At 39.5% G+C, this 23,724-nt stretch overlaps 1 protein-coding gene across 3 annotated transcripts in view; it reads right to left on the reverse strand.

Moving 5' to 3' along the window:
* Positions 1 to 18,404, reverse strand: part of CD8A (CD8 subunit alpha) — a 40,172-nt gene extending 21,768 nt beyond the window's left edge. For 2 of the 3 annotated variants that reach the window (XM_073649145.1, XM_073649143.1), the window contains exons 1-4: positions 18,258 to 18,404; positions 13,190 to 13,540; positions 11,153 to 11,233; positions 4,583 to 4,711 (exon numbers count right to left, since the gene is read on the reverse strand). In XM_073649145.1, coding sequence (XP_073505246.1) covers positions 4,583 to 4,711; positions 11,153 to 11,233; positions 13,190 to 13,540; positions 18,258 to 18,318 — 622 coding nt within the window. In that variant the 5' untranslated portion in view covers positions 18,319 to 18,404. Of the gene's footprint in view, positions 1 to 3,337; positions 3,384 to 4,582; positions 4,712 to 11,152; positions 11,234 to 13,189; positions 13,541 to 18,257 lie in introns of all 3 variants that reach the window. The other variant, XM_073649144.1, reaches the window with a different exon arrangement.
* Between the last annotated feature and the right edge of the window lie 5,320 nt (positions 18,405 to 23,724).

Below are 23,724 nucleotides of genomic sequence, written 5' to 3' on the forward strand. Positions count from 1 at the left end.
TCAAAACTGTTTTGTTCACTGATGAGTGCCGTGCAACGCTCAATGGTCCAGATGGATGGAGTGGAGGATGGCTGGTTGATGGACACCCCATGCAAACACGGCTACGGCGCCAGCAAGGAGGAGGTGGAGTAATGTTTTGGGCTGGAATCATGGGGAGAGAGATTGTCGGCCCCTTTAGGATCCCTGAAGGGGTAAAGATGAACTCCATAATGTATGTTGAGTTTCTCAAACAGCACTTCCTTCCATGGTTCAAGAAGAAGAACCGTGTATTCCGCAGCAAGATCATTTTCATGCATGATAATGCCCGGTCTCATGCTGCACATAACACATCTGCATCTCTGGCTGCTATGGGCATAAAAGGGGACAAACTTATGGTGTGGCCCCCATGCTCCCCTGACCTCAACCCCATTGAGAACCTCTGGAGCATCATCAAAAGGAGTGTCTATGATGGCGGGGGGCAGTTCACATCTAAGCAACAGCTCTGGGAGGGTATTCTGTCCTCATGCAAAACAATTGAAGCAGAAACCATCCAAAACCTGACAAATTCAATGGACGAGAGAGTTCAGAAGCTCCTTTCGAACAAGGGGTCCTATGTGCAAATGTAACATCACCTAGAATAAAGTTTTGAGTTGAAAACTGTTTGATTTCAGTTTGTAATAACCTGCTAATGCTTATAATTTCTAAAATGACCATTTTTTTGTTCTTTATTAAAATGAAAAGGTTGAAAACTCTGCTGTGCATAATAATTTGGAACATGCATTTTGAGTGCAGTTTGAGTGTTTTATTTTTTAAAAAATATATTGTTATCATAGGCAGTTTGTACAAAAACCTTTCAATTGTACTCTAATAGTTATTTGACTGGAAAATTACAATGACTGCGATTCATATAGGTAATTTGGGAAAATCTGAGAAAATATTATTTGCATAATAATTTGGAACACAGTGTATATGATGCACAATTCTCTGTCTGTACAGTCATGGCCAAAAGTATTGAGAATGAGACAATTAGTAATTTTTCCAAAGTTTACTGCTTCATTTTTTGTAATGGCAATTTGCATATACTCCTGAATGTCAAAGAGTGATCAGCTTAACAGCAATTACTGTACTTGAAAAGTCAATATTTGCCCAGAAAATGAACTTTAACCCCCAAAACACATTTCAACATCATTGCAGTACTGCCTTAAAAGGAGCAGCTAACATCGTTTTAGTGATTGATCCATTAACACAGGTGTGGGTGTTGATGAGGACAGGGCTGGCGATCAATCAGTCATGATTAAGTAAGAATGACATCACTGGACACTTTAAAAGGAGGCTGGTTCTTGGTATCATTGTTTCTCTTCAGTTAACCATGGTTATCTCTAAAGAAACACGTGCAGCCATCATTGCACTGCACAAAAATGGCCTAACAGGGAAGAGTATCGCAGCTACAAAGATTGCACCTCAGTCAACAATCTATCGCATCATCAAGAACTTCAAGGAGAGAGCTTCCATTGTTGTCAAAAAGGCTCCAGGGCGCCCAAGAAAGACCAGCAAGCGCCAGGACCGTATCTTAAAACTGTTTCAGCTGCGGGATCGGACTACCAGCAGTGCCGAGCTTGCTCAGGAATGGCAGCAGGCTGGTGTGAGTGCTTCTGCACGCACTGTGAGGCGGAGACTCTTTGAGCAAGGGCTGGTTTCAAGGAGGGCAGCAAAGAAGCCACTTCTCTCCAGAAAAAACATCAGGGACCGACTGATATTCTGCAAAAGGTACAGGGAATGGACTGCTGAGGACTGGGGCAAAGTCATTTTCTCTGATGAATCCCCTTTTCGATTGTTTGGGACATCTGGAAAACAGCTTATTCGGAGAAGAAGAGGTGAGCGCTACCACCAGTCTTGTCTCATGCCAACTGTAAAGCATCCTGAAACCATTCATGTGTGGGGTTGCTTCTCAGCCAAGGGAATCGGCTCACTCACAGTCTTGCCTAAAAACACAGCCATGAATAAAGAATGGTACCAGAATGTCCTCCAAGAGCAACTTCTCCCAACCGTCCAAGAGCAGTTTGGCGCCCAGCAATGCCTTTTCCAGCATGATGGAGCACCTTGCCATAAAGCAAAGGTGATAACTAAATGGCTCATGGAACAAAACATAGATATTTTGGGTCCATGGCCTGGAAACTCCCCAGATCTTAATCCCATTGAGAACTTGCGGTCAATCATCAAGAGACGGGTGGACAAACAAAAACCAACAAATTGCAAGCATTGATTATGCAAGAATGGACTGCTATCAGTCAGGATTTGGTCCAAAAGTTGATTGAGAGCATGCCAGGGAGAATTACAGAGGTCTTGAAGAAGAAGGGGCAACACTGCAAATATTGACTTGCTGCATTAACTCATTCTAACTGTCAATATAACCTATTGGTACTCATAATATGATTGCAATTATATTTCTGTATGTGATATAAACATCAGACAAACACTAATAAAAACCAGAGGCCAGCAGATCATGTGAAAATATCATTTTGGTGTCATTCTCAAAACTTTTGGCCATGACTGTAGGATTATCTCAAGCTGCGCTTCACTACACTCCGTACCCCCAAACCAGAACCCTAGACCTGTGCCCATGACATGGATTTATATATATCATTGTCCTATTATAGTCACTTACATCTATAAAATCTTGATTACCGTCAGCAGTAAATTATATGATTCAATGAAATGAATTTGGACAAGCCCTATATCAGTTGTGTCCAGCCAAACATTGTCTGGCAATGCAATAATAATTGTTTTTTGGCCCCTCAATAATTCGCCATCTATGTTATACCATTTTTGCCAACTTTTCAAGCTGGTCTTGTGGGAGGTTTTGACGTGACTTACCCCTCCGAAGATGTAGTTTCCCCTAACCACACACCCTTTTACAGGCATTGCCTATTTCATAATCATTTTCTGCTCCCACTATGTGGTTTTGGATTTTTTTTTGTGGGGTCAGGAGATGTGCCAACTTTTTGGGGAGTCCAGGAGGTCAGCTGGGTCTGCCAGATCAGCTCTATGTGGGCGACTCTCTGCACAATGAGGACACCCCCACTATATGTAAAATATATTCCCTAATTCTCATTTTTCCTAATATATATCTCCTTTATCTATAATAAGATAAAGAGAATATGCATATTTTATTCATCTATAACGGAGATAAATATTAGGAAATATGGTAAATAGGGAATATATATAGTTACATAAAATAATAGATGCATATGAGATATGATATTTAGTTATACATGGAAAATAGATAGATAATAAAAATGTAAAAAAACTTCAGGACCACAAGATTATAGTGAAAAATAAAATAAATTGATTTATTCACCCATGCTCTGTACGATGTTTCGGGTCCTTTAAAGAGGACCTGTCACCTGGTAAGAAGTAAAAGAAGTAATATGTTTTTTGTTCTTATTTTGTTCCCATCTTTTCATTGACAATTCCATCTTTTCTTTTTTTTATTTTGCTAATTTTTAAGGTTTATTTATCAAAGGGAGTGGCTAAAAGGATCCTCGGGGGCGTATATTTAGGCTGCTCTGCATAATTACTGTGTGAGCCACTCCCCTTTTATAAGACAAATTACAACCAAATAAAATGGTCCATATCTCTAGAACTGTATGGTGGATTTTAAAAAATAAAAAATTAGAATAATCAGGGGAGTAGTGGGAATAATATAAGAGCAAAAACTGGCCACTTTTGACCTGCGACAGGTCCTCTTCAAGTGGCTGAACCTTCAAGCATTGAAAAGGCTCAGCCAATTAAATGTCCTGAAAAGTTGTAAAGACAACATAAATAAATCAGTGACGTTTTTTGCATATTTGTGGAAGGACACCATAAGGCTAGTAGCCTATATCCAGAGTTTTCTGCTTTCTTCTTTCCATAGTTAGATAAATATAAGATAGATACGTATCTTATAGCTTGAGAAAGACTTACAGGTTGAGGAGCTGAAAAGTTGGTGAATAAGGACCGCTGTTTTTTTTTTCACCATTTCATTTCTGGAGTGCTGCCATATTTTACTGTATAGATAGATAGAAGCAAAATGAACAAAAACCCTGCTGTAAATAAATAAAAAGCAAGTGCATTTAACTAAAATAGGGTTCTTCGGAAGGGAGGCCTCCCTTCCTAAAGCTGGATAATACATTTAAAAAGCTTCCCTTGCCTGGTGTCCACAGTTCGGGTCACGGTCCTTTGTCTGCCCTTATTCACACAGAGGTCAATTTTGACACATGGTAAGGTTTTTAATATTAGACAGTGTAGGACTATCCCGAATGGGTTCACCTTGTCGCGGTAGGAAAGCTTTTATACTATTTTTGATCAAAAACAGTGTTACTAAGAACCCTATTTTATTTAAATGCACTTTTTATTTATTTACAGCAGGGTTTTTGCTCATTTTGCTTCTTGTAGGTTTTTCTGTCATGGCCATTGTGAAACATGCATTTATGTGCTGCATGTATACCAACTTAAACCAAGCTCAAATTTTGTGTTTTTTTTTTCTTTGTATAGATAGATAGATAGCTAAATAGTAAGGTAGATAGATAATTTCATTGAATAAATATAATATAAAATATCTTACGGCAACAGAGCATTATGAAAGTGATCACAAGACAGATCAGTAAGAAGCCACAAAGTCCTGCCAGGGGAAGCCATACATAGAGGTCACAAGATAAATCCAATTGTTTTGTCTCTTTATCTTCTATTGAACCTAAAAAAGATATATTAATAACACAAAGAAGACACAACAGGATTAGAGTCATTTCTGTAACTAGATGTACAGCGGTATAGTCACAATATAGAGGTTTCACAGTAGACTCAAAACACAAAACCACGAATGAACACATATGGAAATAAGGAGTAAAGGAACATGTGTGAAACTTACCAGAATTTGTGTTACACCTTCGATTCCTCATAGTACCCCCCTTTTAGTCTGATGACAGCTTTACACCCCCTGGCATTCTCCAAAGCTCCTACATCAGGTAATCATCTGGAACGACTTACAATGAACAGGTTTTCCTTGTCAAAAGTTCATTTGTGGAATCACTGGCCTTCAGAAAGTGTTTGCGACCATCAAGTGAGTTTTGCAGAGGCAGTGTTGGTACACAGTCCCATACAGTGCTGAGCCTTATTCCACAACTACTCTAAGCCAGAATATGAGATGAGCCACTGAACTAGGTAAAGAGTAATGACATCATTACTTCAAGACACGAAGGTTAGTCAATCTGGAAAAATTGTTAGAAACTTGAATCCTCAAGGGCAGCCACGAAAAACAATTGCTATGATGAAATTGGTTTTTATGACTGCCTCCAAAAGAAAGACAAAGAATTACCTCTGCTGCAGAGGATAAGTTCATCAGAGTTACCAGACATATACAACTGAGAGTTGACAGCCCCTCAGATAAAAGTCCTCATAAATGATTCACAGAAAAGTATTAGACATATCTCATCATCAACTGTCCAGTGCAGACTGTGAAAAGCTGGCTTTTATGGTTAAATTGCTGCAAAGATGCCAGCACTGAGGACCGCAAACAAGAAGAAGAGGGGTTTTTTGGGTCAAGCAACACAAAAACTGGAAGTTAGGACAGTGGAAATCTGTACTGTGGTCAGAGCAGTCAAAATTCAATGTTTTACTACCAACCAGTCTTTGAAAGACGCAGAGAAGTGAGCGGATGGTTGATACAAATGTGGTGCCCACTGTGACGCATGGAGGGGGAGGTGTTATGGTCTGGGATTACTTTGTAGGTGACAGTGTTGGTGATTCATTACAAATTCAAGGCACCCAGCATGGCTACCACAGCATTCTGCAGCAGCACGTCATCTCATTTGATTACACTTATTAGGTCCATCATTTGTGTTGCAACAGGACAATGATCCAAAACAAATCTCCAGGCTATGTAAGGGTTATGTGACCAAGAAGGAGAGGGATGGAGACTGTGTCAGGTGACATGGCCTTCACAATCACCTGACCACAGCCCAACTGAGATGGTTTCGGATGAGGTGGACTGAAGAATGAAGGCAAAGCAGCTGATAATCAGCACCTTGGGGAACTCCTTCAAGTCATTCCTGATGACTACCGAATGCCAAGGGTGTATAAAGCGGATATCAGGTATAAAGGAGATTCAGGAATATAAGGTGTAAAGCATATCTTGGTTTGTTTCACAAGTGTCTCTTTATTCCTTGTTTGTTACTTTGTGGTTTTGCTGCCTTCAGTCTGAATCTAAAATGTTCACATTCCAATAAGAACTAGTAAAACCATTGCATGTCCAGATTTTTGATTGGTGCTGTATATATAGTAAATGAGTAAATATATACAGTGCCTACAAGTAGTATTCAACCCCCTGCAGATTTAGCTGGTTTGATAAGATGCAAATAAGTTAGAGCCTTCAAACTGCAAACGAGAGTAGGTTTTATGAACAGAAGCATAAATCTTACAAAGCAAAAAATTATGTTGCTCAGTTGAATTTTATTAAATTTTAAACATAAAAGTGTGGGTCAATTATTATACAACCCCTATGTTTAATATTTTGTGGAATAACCCTTGTTTGCAATTACAGCTAATAATCGTCTTTTATAAGACCTGATCAAGCCGGCACAGGTCTGTGGAGTTATCTTGGCCCACTACTCCATGCAGATCTTCTCCAAGTTATCTAGGTTCTTTGGGTGTCTCATGTGGACTTTATTCTTGAGCTCCTTCCACAAGTTTTCAATTGGGTTAAGGTCAGGAGACTGACTAGGCCACTCCAACACCTTGACTTTTTCCCTCTTGAACCAGGCCTTGGTTTTCTTGGCTGTGTGCTTTGGGTCGTTGTCTTGTTGGAAGATGAAATTACGACCCATCTTAAGATCCTTGATGGAGGAGCGGAGGTTCTTGGCCAAAATCTCCAGGTAGGCCGTGCTATCCATCTTCCCATGGATGCGGACCAGATGGCCAGGCCCCTTGGCTGAGAAACAGCCCCACAGCATGATGCTGCCACCACCATGCTTGACTGTAGGGATGGTATTCTTGGGGTCGTATGCAGTGCCATCCAGTCTCCAAACGTCACGTGTGTGGTTGGCACCAAAGATCTCGATCTTGGTCTCATCAGACCATAGAACCTTTAACCAGTCTGTCTCAGAGTCCTCCAAGTGATCATGAGCAAACTGTAGACGAGCCTTGACATGACGCTTTGAAAGTAAAGGTACCTTACGGGCTCGTCTGGAACGGAGACCATTGCGGTGGAGTACGTTACTTATGGTATTGACTGAAACCAATGACCCCACTGCCATGAGATCTTCCCGGAGCTCCTTCCTTGTTGTCCTTGGGTTAGCCTTGACTCTTCGGACAAGCCTGGCCTCGGCACGGGAGGACACTTTCAAAGGCTGTCCAGGCCGTGGAAGGCTAACAGTAGTTCCATAAGCCTTCCACTTACGGATGATGCTCCCAACAGTGGAGACAGGTAGGCCCAACTCCTTGGAAAGGGTTTTGTACCCCTTGCCAGCCTTGTGACCCTCCACGATCTTGTCTCTGATGGCCTTGGAATGCTCCTTTGTCTTTCCCATGTTGACCATGTCTGAGTGCTGTTCACAAGTTTGGGGAGGGTCTTAAATAGTCAGAAAAGGCTGGCAAAAGAGATCTTTAATCCACACATGTGAAGCTCATTATTCTTGGTGCCTGAACTACTTCTTAATACTTTAGGGGGACCAAACAGAATTCTTGTGGTTTGAGGGGTTGAATAATAAATGACACTCTGAGACTGGGGGATAGGTTCACTTTTCAGCAGGACATGACCCTAAACATACTTCCAGAGCTAGGGATATTTTGGGGAAAAATTTCAGCCTCTAGATGTGCAAAGCTGGTAGAGACGCACCCCAAAAGACTTACAACAGTAATTGCAGTGAAAGGTGGTCCTACAAAGTATTGACTCAGGGGAGCTGAATACAAATGTACATCACAATTGACAGATTTATATTTTTAGTATAATTTGAAAACTTTTAACGTTTAAAAAAAAAAACAACAAAAAAAAAACAATATTTGCTGCAGTGCATTTCCCACTTCCAGGCTGATCTACAGTACAAATGTCACAATGCCAAGTTAATTCCGCATGTGTCAGCCAGCTAAATCTGCAGGGGGTTGAATACTACTTGTAGGCACTGTATATGTATACATTACACACCCATATTTATATAGCAGCATAGTGGGGACACTTCTGGTGACTCACCCCGAACACGTAGTGTGCCACCTACTATGTATGACGTCTGTAGTATCTCAGGGTCTGTATGACTGTATATTGTGTATACCAGCTATAATAACACAGACCAGGGGTAATATACGACTGAACCGTCCATGGGATCACTCCGCTCATTTTCATCCTATTACATGCAATGTTGCGATCATTTAACTTGATCCCATGGGAGACCCCAATAAGAGCCGTGCGCTCAAAAGGGGTAACTTGATGCTCCAGGGCCCCAATACGTATTCTTGGCCCTGACCTTCCTGGTGTCATTTTTGATAACCTTTGATTGTTGTCTCCTCATCCTAGACTGACTCTGGATTTATGTAGACCCTGGAGTGACAGAGCCCCGGTGGACCATCGTCACTTCGATTTTTCCTCCTCGCTTTCCGAGATCTATCACTCTTTTATTTTTCCGTTGTTTTAGGGCTTGTTTTTCGTGGTACAAGCTGTAGTTACTTTCATTATCATTTCAGGGTCCATGTGACTTTTTCATCTTTTTAATTCCATTTTTTGGGAGGCAAAATGACCACAAAAACCCCCCAGCAATTTTGCCATTTCGATTTTTTTTTCATTTCAGAGTAACATTATGATGCGTTTATTTTTTTAATTTTTTTTTTCTTAGATTTTACTTACATTCCATGAAAAGGGGGTGATATGAACTTTTATATTTTTTTATACATTTTTTTTTAGATATTTTTAATTAAAAAAAAAATTATTGGTCCCCATAGAGGACCTAAACCTGTGATTAATTGATCGTTTTTACATATTATTCCATACTGTAATACTGCTGCAAATTGTAAAATTACTGATCTCATGTGAAGCCAAGACACATGTTGGACTTCATAGGTGTATAAACGTGGCATACACGGGGGGCTCTCCCCATGTCATTGCAATCTGCGATCATGTTGTGAGATAGCCCAAAGGGGTCAGAAGAGACACCTTACCTCATTTCTAACTTCTTAAATGTCAATTCCACATTCGACAGCCGCAGGCTCGGACTGGCCCACAGGAGAACAGGGGAATCCTCCGGTGGGCCACCACCCTCTTATATGATCAGTACTTGTCACAATACACTTGAATCTCTATGTACAGACAAAGGCAGCATCTTATTCATATAACAATCTACCCAGTTCATTGTTATATAAATTTGTGATTGAGGATAATGTCACATTTGTATGTAGATAAAAAGTGGGGCCCTGGGGTTGATTACTGGTGGGCCCTTGGCACCCCAGTCCGACGCTCTATATACACTTTTCTGCAGTCGTCATCAGTTGTGTTCGACTGGTTCAAAGCCAGACAGAAATACCTGACATGCTGCATTTATCTGTCCAGCAGCACGGTAATGTCTGGAGGGAAAAATGACACCACTGGCTTTTTTTGTACAGCAGTGAAGGGAATCATGATGGAAGAAACGAATATGGACACAAGAACATACTCATATCCTCTGCTGGTCTGTGCCCACTCACTGTATGACACTTGTTACCCACAGTCCTGTTCTGAGAAACCCACATCACGTAAGTGGACAGGTCACTGCCTCCAGCAAGATCAACACACTCATATCCTACTGCTCTGAATATTATGATCATTTTTTCCACCCACTTTTATGCCGTTTACAGGTCAAAAGATCAAGTTATTCCGACCATTATAACGGGCAAAGTAGAGACAATTGTCAAAATATTTTTGATAGATGCAAAAAAAAGATAGTTAAATGGATGGTCAGAATGATGGACAGATAGACGATAGATATATAGCATAACACATACTGTGCCTTGAAAAAGTATTCATACCCCGTGAATTTTTCTACATTTTTTCACGTTACACTCACAAACTTAAATGTATTATATTTGTATTTTATGTGTTATACCAACATAAAGTAGCAAGTATTTGTGAAGTATAAAGGAAATGATACAGGGTTTTCAAATTATACTAAAAATATAAATCTGTCAATTGTGATGTACATTTGTATTCAGCTCCCCTGAGGCAATACTTTGTAGGACCACCTTTCACTGCAATTACTGTTGTAAGTCTTTTGGGGTGCGTCTCTACCAGCTTTGCACATCTAGAGGCTGAAATTTTTCCCCAAAATATCCCTAGCTCTGGAAGTATGTTTAGGGTCATGTCCTGCTGAAAAGTGAACCTATCCCCCAGTCTCAAGTCTTCTGCAGCCTCTAACAGGTATTCCTCTAGGATTGCCCTGTATTTAGTTCCATCCATCTTCCAATCAACTTTGACCAGCCTCCCTGCCCCTGCTGAAGAAAAGCCTCCCCACAGCATGACTCTGCCACCACCATGTGTGACGGTGGGGATGGTGTTTTCAGGGTTATGTGCAGTGTTAGTTTTCCACCAAACATAGCATTTAGCTCGAAAAGTTCTTCTTTGGCCTCATCTTACCAGATCACCTCCTTTCACACGCTCACTGTGTCCCCTACATGCAAGAAGGTGCATAGATAGATTTTGGATAGATAGATCACTGATGTAAATTGTATGGTAACATCCACAGATACTCATTCCCGTGACAAAATATCAGTACAAGAATTATGTTTCTGCCATAAATCAAAAGAAGACTCTGAACCCGAAATGATTGATCCTGGAGATGATATATCTGACAACTTGTGCAAAATATATAGAAACATTTACAGATCCTATAGAAATAGCAGCGTTCATACTGAATCAGTACTGATCCATAAAATAGAAATCTGATCATTTCTATTAGATTTGATTAAGTACCAGACTATAATATAATAATAATAAAAAGTTTTCAGAAGTTTTCAATTCACTGCCCTAACTTTAAGCACCCTGACCAAGGTATCGTTACTTGTTGCCCCTTCCATCTCCAGTCACCAGGCACCCAGGTCACATATACCCCCAGTTCCTCACCTCCCCACATGTTTGCCTCTACCAGTTAGAAAAAAAACAAGTAGCTCTTGCGGCACTTACCTGTGGGACATTTACATGAATCTCCCTCTACTGTTGTTTTCGGGGGAGGAGGTTTTGTTAATCTCGGTTTGGGTGTTGTCACTTAAAAGGAAAAAAAAAAGATTAGTAAATTCACAAAAACTTTTTTTTTTATAAAATGTAAGATATACAAAAAAACAAAAGATATATATATATATATACTAATAAAAACAAAAAGAATAAAAAAAAATAGGAAATATTAAGAGTTTGTAAAGAAATGATGTTACAGGTAGAATGATAAAATAAAATGAAAAATTTGTGTAAGCAAAAACAGTAGAGAAAAAATATCTGCTGGAATGGATCATATATATATATATATATATATATATATATATATATATATATATACAGTACAGACCAAAAGTTTGGACACACCTTCTCATTTAAAGATTTTTCTGTATTTTCATGACTATGAAAATTGTACATTCACACTGAAGGCATCAAAACTATGAATTAACACATGTGGAATTATATACTTAGCAAAAAAGTGTGAAACAACTGAAAATATGTCTTATATTCTAAGTTCTTCAAAGTAGCCACCTTTTGCTTTGATGACTGCTTTGCACACTCTTGGCATTCTCTTGATGAGCTTCAAGGGGTAGTCACCGGAAATGTTTTTCACTTCACAGGTGTGCCCTGTCAGGTTTAATAAGTGGGATTTCTTGCCTTATAAATGGGGTTGGGACCATCAGTTGTGTTGTGCAGAAGTCAGGTGGATACACAGCTGATAGTCCTACTGAATAGACTGTTAGAATTTGTATTATGGCAAGAAAAAAGCAGCTAAGTAAAGAAAAACGAGTGGCCATCATTACTTTAAGAAATGAAGGTCAGGCAGTCTGAAAAATTGGGAAAACTTTGAAAGTGTCCCCAAGTACAGTTGCAAAAACCATCAAACGCTACAAAGAAACTGGCTCACATGAGGACCGCCCCAGGAAAGGAAGACCAAGAGTCACCTCTGCTTCTGAGGATAAGTTTATCCGAGTCACCAGCCTCAGAAATCGCAGGTTAACAGCAGCTCAGGTTAGAGTCCAGGTCAATGCCACACAGAGTTCTAGCAGCAGACACATCTCTTCAACAACTGTTAAGAGGAGACTTTATGCAGCAGGCCTTCATGATAAAATAGCTGTTAGGAAACCACTGCTAAGGACAGGCAACAAGCAGAAGAGACTTGTTTGGGCTAAAGAACACAAGGAATGGACATTAGATCAGTGGAAATCTGTGCTTTGGTCTGATGAGTCCAAATTTGAGATCTTTGGTTCCCACCACCGTGTCTTTGTGCGACGCAGAAAAGGTGAATGGATGGACTCTACATGCCTGGTTCCCACTGTGAAGCATGGAGGAGGAGGTGTGATGGTGTGGGGGTGCTTTGCTGGTGACACTGTTGGGGATTTTTTCAATATTGAAGGCATACTGAACCACAGAATTTTGCAGCGGCATGCTATTCCATCCGGTTTGCGTTTAGTTGGACCATCATTTATTTTTCAACAGGACAATGACCCCAAACACACCTCCAGGCTGTGTAAGGGCTATTTGACCAAGAGGGAGAGTGATGGCGTGCTACGCCAGATGAGCTGGCCTCCACAGTCACCAGACCTGAACCCAATCGAGATGGTTTGGGGTGAGCTGGACCGCAGAGTGAAGGCAAAAGGGCCAACAAGTGCTAAGCATCTCTGGGAACTCCTTCAAGATTGTTGGAAGACCATTTCCGGTGACTACCTCTTGAAGCTCATCAAGAGAATGCCAAGAGTGTGCAAAGCAGTCATCAAAGCAAAAGGTAGCTACTTTGAAGAACCTAGAATAAAAGACATATTTTCAGTTGTTTCACACTTTTTTGTTAAGTATATAATTCCACATGTGTTAATTCATAGTTTTGATGCTTTCAACAGAAAAATCTTTAAATGAGAAGGTGTGTCCAAACTTTTGGTCTGTACTGTATATATATATATATATATATATATATATATATATATACATATATATGTATATATATATATTTTATTTTTTTTTCCACATGGTTACCTTCAGGATATATGAGCTGGAGGCCCGGGCTGATATGGAGGATTGAGTTTTTATTAATCAGGCAGTAGTAAGTTCCTTGATCTGCCGCTTCGAATTTCTCAATTTCCAGGTTGTACTGCATTCCCGACACACTGGGTTTGAAATGATTTTTGTCGTTTTGCTCCTTATATGTAAATCTTCCTGTGGAGCTGACATACACAATAGATACCGGAGATTTGTCTCCTTTCTTATGACGGAACCAAAAGACCCCGACATTCCAGTCTTCTGAGTGTTCAGGTTGACATTGCAACTTCATAGGTCTTGAGCCGACTCTGGGCAACGTTTCGCTGGTAAGCTTCAGCTGGTGAGTACCTGGAGGAGATGTAACATAAGGGATCAGAAACTGGTAAGGAGAATAATATCTAATTATTCCTAGCAATATTATGGATGTTCATGGTATTATTATATTAGACAGACGCATGAGGAGTATGGTGATCATAATCGGCAGGTGGGATCAGCAGCCACAGCTTTCTGTAAAGTCAGAGCTTTCAGGGGGCATCCAAGAAGCTAAATAGGGGGGACTTCTAATGGGCCGGGCTGAACAGATGTGTCGTTCCTTACCTTCTTTTCGACTCAACATAGCCAAAGATAGGTGGTGTGAGCTGAACAACAAGAAACATGATTTTGTGATATTCTGTCGGGAGATGTTTACGCTACAAGTGTCTGCAAGTTGCCACTCAGTGGTGGTGATACAAAATGCAGCCTGTGGATGCTTTTATTAACATCTCTTGATAATGTATTAAGGTTGTATAGTAAGAAATTAGAGTCCTTAAAGAGTTTTATAGAAGGATGGACACATCTGTAGACGCTAAAATAGAAAAATTATAACATAAAGATGTAAAGATCAAAACTGAAAATTCACCTTCAGGATAAAAAAAAGCAAAATAAATAATAATAAAAAAATGTAAAATAAGCATAAAATGTAAGTTTCAAGATGTTAACCAATATAAATATGTTTGGTGTAAGCCTAAGTACCAGAGCTGTAATTTGTGATTATTGATGTATTCTGTAAGAAAATAAAAAATAAAATAAAATAAAAAAACTGCTTTTATTGGTCATTTTTTTTAATCAAAGAAGGAACCAGAGGCATCTACCTTTTTCTACTGGACTGTGATGAATTTACTGACTTCATGTACTAATAACTGATAATGTAAAGATATCAACAAAAGCCTCCAATGGAAAGGACAATAATGAGGCATCATAATTATAAGGAGAAATCAGTAAAAATAATAATACAGCTATCTTAAAAAAATAAATGAAAAAGAAGCAAAACAATAAAATATTTTTACCTCCAAAATGCATAAAAGCAAAATGATAAAAATCCGGATCACAAAGGAATTTACAGACAATATTTCTTGGGTAGGGACACGAATAAATTATCGCTGTGATTATAATGATTATGGGGAATGGTAGAATCAGTGCTAAGCACTGACAGGGGGTAAAATATGAAAATTACTCAGATTTTCTGACCAGTGATTTTTCAACTTTGTAACTTTATTTGCCCAACAGAAGAGTAAGGATGGATTCTTGCCATTGTTTTAAATGGTACATATATGGTTTTGTATCGTATGCTCAAAAGAATGAAATATGCAAATTACCTCTTGCTTTCTGAAGAGGCAATTTGCATATTTAATTTCCCAGAGTAGCATTGGAAATCTTATAAGCCTCCTCACACTGGCATGTCAGGCATGTCACTCTCTACAGAGAGAAACATTACCCCATAGACCCCCAAAAAATGAAAATCAGCATTCTATGTACAAACGACTTGCTGTGCACATGTTCAGGCTTTTGGAAGTCAATTAACCGCTTCAAGTTTCTAAAAACGCCAAACGGTTAAAAGATGTCACATGTGCGTCCTTCTGGCATTTTCCACTCAGATGACGTTCCTTACTTTACAATACAAGTCAATGAGAAAGCTCAAAAATCTCCAAAAGACACGACGCCTAGACATCTTTTGGAGCATTTTTCAATCGTTTTTGCTTTTTCATTGTTTTCAACTGGAAAAAAACTGTGAAAAAAACTTCACAAAATCCATGGGAAACCCTACAAAAAAACAGAGAACATCCAAAACTGTTGGAAAAATGCTTTGGAAACAACTGAAAAAATGACACAAAAGACGCTTCAGGAAAAAAAACGCCAGAGTTTTCTCAAGAGTTCACCTGAGTTTAAAACACGTAGTGTCCACATACCCTTAAATGAGTTGTCTTGAGACAACAACTCCTGTCATTATGTCCTATTTGGACATATGAATGTCATAGTGGAAGGAAAGAAGGTGGCAAAACAGAGGGCAACTCTGCAAGAGTCTCCAATTTTGATGAACCTCATTGAGGCTGAGGGTCCACCCTCACCTTTATAAGTAGACAACTCTTTTAATAGGGGGTACAGTCATTGAAATTTTCCAATCATGTCTACGTAACACCAAGATCTTCCATTGACTTTTGGCCAACAGTTATCACGTACAAGCTCCCTATTTATCTAAATACTTGTTTTTTTTTTGGTCATGCACGCATCTTGGAAATCATCTCAGTTTGAGAAGCAACAAAGGTTTAGTAAAAAACAAAACTGCTCGCAATTTTTTATGTTCTATGTTTTCTTATCACAGGTGTTTTTAAATTTTATTTATAAAGATCGAGTTGCCAAAGTTCAATCCAAAACTCCACATTGTCTTCCAAATGCTGTGGTTTTCCGGATCACGCCTTATCCCTGGCATTTTTCCATATTTTTGTATTGACAAAACAGTCCAAAAAAAAAATCATTTTTAAATGAAAATGATCACTGGAGGTTTCCTATAAAAGCAGTTATGGTATAAAAGGATGAAAAATGTGATCTTGGTCTTTGGGGTTTCCAATTTTGTTCTAATTTTTCACACCTGACTTATGATATGATTATGATGTTATTATGATTGACTAAAGGTTATTATGATTGAAAATTTGCCACTTCTAAAATGATAATTTTTGGATGCTAGTCCATAAATTATCTTTTTTTAAAAAAAAAAAATTTATGTAAATATCATGAGCATCGAGGTGTACTTTCTCATTGTAATAGGTAATTAAATACAAAAATAAAAATCAGGTCCAATAATGGTTTTGGCTGGAGTAGTAGTATTCTCAGCTGGTCCAATGCAGATTGGTAGTTCTGCTGTGGCCAGCTTTAAGGAAAGCATCCATAGCTCGAAAACACCAACTCATATGGCTGCTATGGGGCCCCTAGAGAGCTATTTCTCATGATCGCACCATCAATATATTCCGGTATACCACCGGTAAGCATGAGTTTTATGGAGGAGTAAGGAATGAACTTGCTCAATCATTTTCCCTCCTAATATTCGCTATTGTGAGGGTCAGGACCCCCTCCTCAAAATTTGGTCAAATATGTCCAGTCTGGCTAACATTCAATCTGTTATCTAACATTTATGGCCAACTTTAATCACTCACACTCTAATGGTACAGCCCTCCTATCAGGAAACTAAATAAAATTTCATTCCAAACACTTTTTTTTTTTGTAGCTTATGGAATTCATTCATGTTTTTGGCATCAAATTCTTCAAAATGGCCCATGATGGTCACGTATATTTGTGCAAAATAAAAAATGCACTTTATTTTATACTTTTCACTTGTTTGGCAACTTTTTATCTCAAAAAAGGCGCAAGTTCCGCTAGATAGTTACAAAGTTTTGTGCAAAAATTTCAGCTTGTACATCTGTGACCAAATTTTTGGGATTAATTTTTTTACAAATTTGCCTTCGATGAATAAAATGAAAACATTTGGAAACCCTGAACTCCACCCACGGTGCCGAACATAAGCAGAAAATAGGCGAGCACATAGAAAATTGGCTTAAAAAAAATAAGGGGCAAATTAAAAGAATAAATTAAATTAAAACAAAGAAAGCAAATGAAAATACAGATGAAAAATCTAAAATAAAAATGTACAAATGCAATGATAATAATGAATCCGGCCCTTGTATATTTACAGTCTCCATATATCCGAGTTGCAGAATTTCGTGGACAGTCTGTAAAAATAGGGAATTTTTCCCCCTGTCTGTAAAAAAAATGCACTTTTTTGTAAGCTGTAAGAAATTTTTAACGATTATTATGGCTGCAATTATCATCATTTTACAGTTCACAAGCTGGAGACAAAAGTCACTAATAAACTTAATCATTTATTATGGCATTGTAAGGTGTCTGTAAAATATATTTTGGCTGACTTTGACTTTTTTTTTGATAAGCAGAAGAGAAAAAATAAAAAAATATCAACCATATTATATAGGCATGGAATCTGCCAAACTGGATGTATTGATCAACAATGTAATGAGTATGGGGAGACTTTCCGACTGTCTCCATGATGCCGCGCTTAGTCCTCTCTTTCCAGTGAAATATATATATATATATATTTATTTATATATAAAATTTTATATAATTAATATTGACTAATACACAAAATACTAAAAATAAAAATAATAGTACACATCATCATTATTGTAATGTGGCTCTTTTATTCTCTGTAGCATTGAAAAATTTAAAACAGTAATTATTAAATGAATCAAAAATTACTAATCGATGCAATGAAAGGGAACAATTTTTTTTCTACTTTCCATAGTGCAATAATAATAATTTATATAAATTTAAATACAATATGTAAAAAAAAGTTCTTACGACACCAAAATATTTATGCAAAACGCATCTTTCACAGGACAACGATTTGTAAAACTTCATTAAATTCCTGCTGCTTATACATTTTTTTTTAATATAGATAATTACAGACATCTGATGGGCATTTCACAAGGTAAGAATCTTAAAGATTTTTGGAAATTATCCTTTGCAATAGCTTATTTTGAAAGTATACAGTACTACGATTACTACTACTACTAATAATGATGTTGATGAAAAAGGATAAAAATAATACAAAAACCATACAAACGTTAAAAAAGCACACAAATAACATGTTGAATTTTCTATCATGAACATCGGTTATTAAAAAGAAAATGAGATTTCTACAAAATAATTATGAAAATTAATAATTATCAATGTGACTTACATAGGAAGAGGCAGAGAAGAATTGGAAGGGAGGTGATGGGTGACATAGTGTGAGAGACCATTACGGGGCTTCAGTCCTCGCTGACTGTCAGCACAGGATTCACACACTTGGGGTCTCGGCAGCAGAGAGGATGTGATGTCAGACTCACACACAAAGAGGAAGATTAATAATGCTGAAAACAAGTGAAACATAATACACGGAACATAAAGTAGTCTTCTGTCCATTGTAAGGCAGTGCTAGTCATCATACTGGGGGATACTCGCTGCACCGGGGCAATTAAAGCACACCAGCCACGTTTTTCAGTTTTCACACTTCAGACAGTTTATTGCACTTCATAACTGCTTATCACACAGTCCATCTTAGTGGCTCACCGGCATATTACACACATCACATTCGGGAGCCTTTCCAGCCACAGACACGTCCACTTGGCTCCAGTTACAGCCCTCAGCTAGGCAACAATATAAATGTACATATAACGCAGTGTTTTTAGCTTTGGCGGGTTTTAACTGCTTCAGGTTTATTCTGCCACCGCTGTTGCCTTTACGGCTTCCCAGATGGGGGTCTCCAGCCCTCATACCATCCAAGGCTACTGGTATGTTTACACAGCCAACATCCAGCCTCTGCCTTTCAGGCTTCACCAGGCCTCTCTAGGCCTCACTAAGCCTCTCCAGGCTAATGGTGTCCCACACAGGAACAGGCCTCACGCCTTACACACCCTGTCTCAAAACTACCAGGATTTATATATCTTCCAATGCACACAGGACCTGTGCTGATGTCACAGTCATGTGATCAGACATTTTGTGCGCGCAGGACCTGTTCTATGTCACAGTCATGTGACCAGTCACCTGAGGGGGAGGTACATGGTCAGCCAAAACACATCCTGGACCGTTACCGTAATGCCGCTGCATTACACCATCAGCATAGACCTGAGAATAATACGGGAGACTTAGGGAGTTTCCTGGAGTTGATATATTGGGACATTGTCCATGTGGACAGATACTGGACAAGCATGATAATTATACACGCCGTCAGCCAACTCCTGACTGTGTATAAAGGTTAATCTTGTAATTAGAGAGAAAAACAAGATGTGCTGTGTAAAGGGAAAATAACAGAAAAGCAAGATTTCTTAAAGGAAACTGAACCATTATTTTAACAATTCCCCTCTTTTTATCATCTTGTCTAACTGTCTGCCCCTCATGTCCCTGCCTATTTCCTAGGCCTGCAAGTTAACCCTACTTCACAACATCAAGGGGCTAATCCTTCGTTTGTAGTGGGATGCCAGTCCTGCTGCACATCCATTCAGGCTAACTTGTCACCAGACCTACTGTCCCTTACTCTCCCTATAAATTTACTAAGTAATCGTTGCAATATGTATGGAGGGATTATTTTATATGTGTGTGCAGAAGTATATGAGATAATTGAGAATATATATATTACATAATAATTTTAGGGTATAGGATCCAATATCCGTGACTAGATAGTTGTAGAAAGTTCATCATCTGTTAGGTTCCATCCTCTTCTGCCAAGGTTGACTTCAGACGAACGGTTTTCCACTAAACATACAATCTGATAGGTCCGCTGCAGTCATCTTATTGCAGAAGAGGCATTCCCGCTGTACTGCGGTGATTATTGCAGTCATGACTTGGGTTTGTTTCACTTCAGTGTCTGTGTCAATTTTATTTCGTTTTTTGCCTGGAAAACACTTACAATTAGAAGCAAGAATTTTCTTTATAATTATTACAAAAAGCCTTATGATTATTGCAATTACCACTATTATAAACACTGTCTGTATCAAGACATGTATGATACCATTTATCCAACCCCCTATTCCCTTAAACAGATTTAAAGGATTCATCCAAGAAAGCCATTCGGGTAAATCATCCAATGCATTTGCTTTTCGTACACCTTCCTTAATCCGTTGGGCTTGCTCTATATCATGTGTAACTTGCATTTAACCAGTGGGATCTATGAAATGGCAACATGCTGGACTGAGCACCTGACAAAAACCTCCCGGTGAGGCCGTGAGATAGTCTAGTACCATTGAGTGCTGATTAGTGATCATTATCAGTTGTTTCATGTAAGCAGACTCAATGTTAAGTGCATCAAATAAATAATCGGTCACATTGTCAAAAATGTCTCCCAACTCTTCTATCATCTGTGCATTTCTCATTGTGCCAAAGGTTACCCCTAAGGGACCATTTAACACCATTCCTGCTTTGAGGTACCAGGGAGTTCCCATGAGATGTTTTCTTTGGGAGGGGGGAGTTATACTCCTTTTGGCAAGCATATGGCTGGGCACATTCTTATAAGGGAAATCCCTGTCTTCCCAAACCCATGTGGCGGGTTCTAGTCTAGCCAATGTACAGGTGCCCTCTACACCTTTAGGTATCCATCTATAGGCCTTATCCCCACATACTATATAGACACCCTTTGGTAACTGAAATTGAAACTCATTCAGGAATGCCATGACAATAGTAACTAGGCGTACTGTTTGAGGGTACAAACACCAAGAATCGTCTAGGTCAGTAGTGACTGATCTATAGTATTGGAGAACCAAACATTGGGGTTGGGTGTTAATACTTATTGACATTTCGGATGCCCCATCTCCCAATTGGCCTTCCCTTGTTTCTTCATCTACATGTATTGCTCCGTTTTCCGTACATTGGTGGGTGTCTCCTAAAGTGAAAAGGTGTTCTTTTGTCCAATTTTTATGGATATACCTTTCTAGGCAGGTTGGTTTACATTGTTGACCGCCTTTACTAGGAACATAAGGGATAGGATGTTTAGCTGCAAAACTAAGCTTCAATTGTTGATCAGGTATTTTTCCTAAATAATGTTTATTACTTTCCTTGTTTATCCAGGCACCATCAAATTCCCCAAATTCATACATATTGTTTTTATTTTTACCCTTATTAGCCTGAGGCTTGGTCAAATTGACTTGAAACCAAGGCTGCTTTGTCAATCCCGTGATTGGCAGAGCTGCTGAAGTTTTACTCTCTTGGGATGGTAAATTTAATGCATACATGTCCCAACATCTTTCCCTAAGTATCTTATCTTCAGGGATGGGGGTTACAAAATAGGGCATAGTTTTTGCCACTATGGCAGCATGAGTGCAAATCCAGCAATTTGAAAGATTCCTAACATGAGCTACATAGTCATGATATTTTACGAACTTATTACTCCACTGCTTTGTTTGTTCATTATTCCACTCCATTGGTATCTTATCACCCCTTTTTCTTTGGAATGACATGAGTAATATAAACAAGTAGAGAAGGTAATACTTCCCAAAGCCCATTCTTTTGTCCTTAGTTCTTGTGGAACTTCTTGCAGTGTGAAGCGTGGATCCAGGTGGGTTTTCCTTCCACCTTTACCGATGTAGGTGTTGTTAATTGGATCTGATAAGGCCCTTCAAATCGTGGATCCAAGCTCTTCGTTATGTGCTTCCGTGTCATCACCCAGTCCCCGGGTTTGAGGCTGTGCGTGCCTTGCAAAGAGGAGGGATCCGGAATGGAACTGAAAACACAATTATGAATCTGTTGTAACACAGTTTGCAAAGCTCCTACATATGATGTCATATTTGAGTGTAAGGCCTGCAATTGTTTGGGGAAGTACAATCCAGTTTTTTGGTGGTCCCCCAAATAATATCTCATATGGACTGAGGCTGGTTTTCTTAATTGGGGTTACTCTGACAGAGTATAATGCTATAGGGAAACACTCAGTCCAAGGCTTTCCTGTTTCTGCCATTGCCTTTTGTATCTTTGATTTGAGTGTACCATTCAGCCTCTCCACCCTACCACAGCTTTGTGGGTGGTAGGGAGTGTGGAAGGACTGTTGAATACCTAAAGCATCCAAGATTTCCTGACAGACTTGAGAAGTGAAATGGCTGCCCCTGTTACTCTCGATTACCTCAGGAACGCCGTATCTGCACACTACTTCTGAGGGTAATTTCTTAGCTACTGTTTTAGCATTAGCTTTTGCAACCGGCCAGGCTTCAGGCCATGATTAAAACAAGTCAGTGCAGACAAGCACATACTCTTAGGTGCCAGCCCTTGGAAGCTGTATGAAATCTATCTGGAGTCGCTGAAATGGGTACAATGGTCTCACTGTGCACTTTGGTGGCACCTTCACCATTTTTCCCACATTATGACATGCACAGATTGTGCATCCCTGTATGAATTTAACAGCAGCATAATGGAATCCTGGTGCTACCCAATAGATTTTTACCTGACTTACCATTGCATCCTTGGACTGATGGGTTGGTCCATGAGAAAGAGTGCACATCATAGAGTACAGGGACCTTGGCAGACAGTATTTACTATCTGCTCTCCACAGTCCATCCTTTCCCTGTTCAGCTGAGCGTTTTGTCCATTCTTCCTTTTCCGGTGCAGCGGCCTGATCCTGTAGGCTCTGCAAGAGATCCAGGTCAACACTCCCAGACACTTGCACAGTGTTTGTTTCTACTGGTAGGGTAAAAAGGGCTGCAGCTTTTGCAGCTGCGTCCGCCCTCCTGTTTACCTCAGCCTCTTTTGTGCACTCTTTGGTGTGAGCTTGTACCTTTACAATAGCCACTTGTTTTGGCAACTCCAATGCTCTGAGGAGTTGAGCTACTGCTTCTGCATTCTTTATGGGTTTACCAGAAGAACCAATAAACTTTCTGCTTTTCCATATGGGACCATAATCATGGCAAATGCCAAATGCGTAGCGACTGTCAGTAAAGACATTCGCAACCCTATGTTCTGCCATTATACATGCTTCAGCGAGTGCTTTGAGTTCAGCTTGATGGGCAGACATTCTAGGAGGCAGTGCTTCACTTTTCAATAGCTCATTTTGACTGACTATCGCATAACCTGTATGGGGTTTCCCATCTTGGTAGAATCGGGAGCCATCTACAAATAGTTCTAGGTCAGCCTCGGAGATTGGTGTTTCTTGTACATTGGCCAGTGGTTTAGTTTCTGTGTCCATTAACTCAAAACAATTATGCTCAAAGTGTAATGCCTCATCGTCAGTTGTCTCGGGTATTAGTGTGGCAGGATTGAGAATTGTACACCTCCTGATAGTAACATTTGGGGGAGTCAATAATGCCACTTCGTACTTGGTCAATCTGCTCATGGACAGGTGTTTTGTCCTGGCCTGGAGCAGAAACTCCTGCACCGAGTGGGGAGCTTGTATTTCTAGTGCATTGTCCAGCACTAGATCTGCCACCTTTTCCTTCAGCATGGCACAGGCGGCTACCGTTCTGATACATGAGGGTGCCCCCTTTGCAACAACATCAAGCTGAGCAGAGTAGTATCCTAGAGGACGACGTCTACCTCCATGTTTTTGAGTGAGCACACCTTTAGCATGCCCCCCGATTCATGACAGAAAAGGAAAAATGGTAAGCTGTAGTTGGGGATTCCTAGTGCTAGTGCTGAGAGAATGGCGTCCTTGAGCATTTGAAACCCCTGTTTTGCTTCTAGAGTCAGCAAAT

Source organism: Phyllobates terribilis, unplaced genomic scaffold, assembly GCF_046119375.1.
Source record: "Phyllobates terribilis strain yellow unplaced genomic scaffold, ASM4611937v1 Scaffold_1__5_contigs__length_1240528914, whole genome shotgun sequence".
NCBI classification, from domain to species: domain Eukaryota; kingdom Metazoa; phylum Chordata; class Amphibia; order Anura; family Dendrobatidae; genus Phyllobates; species Phyllobates terribilis.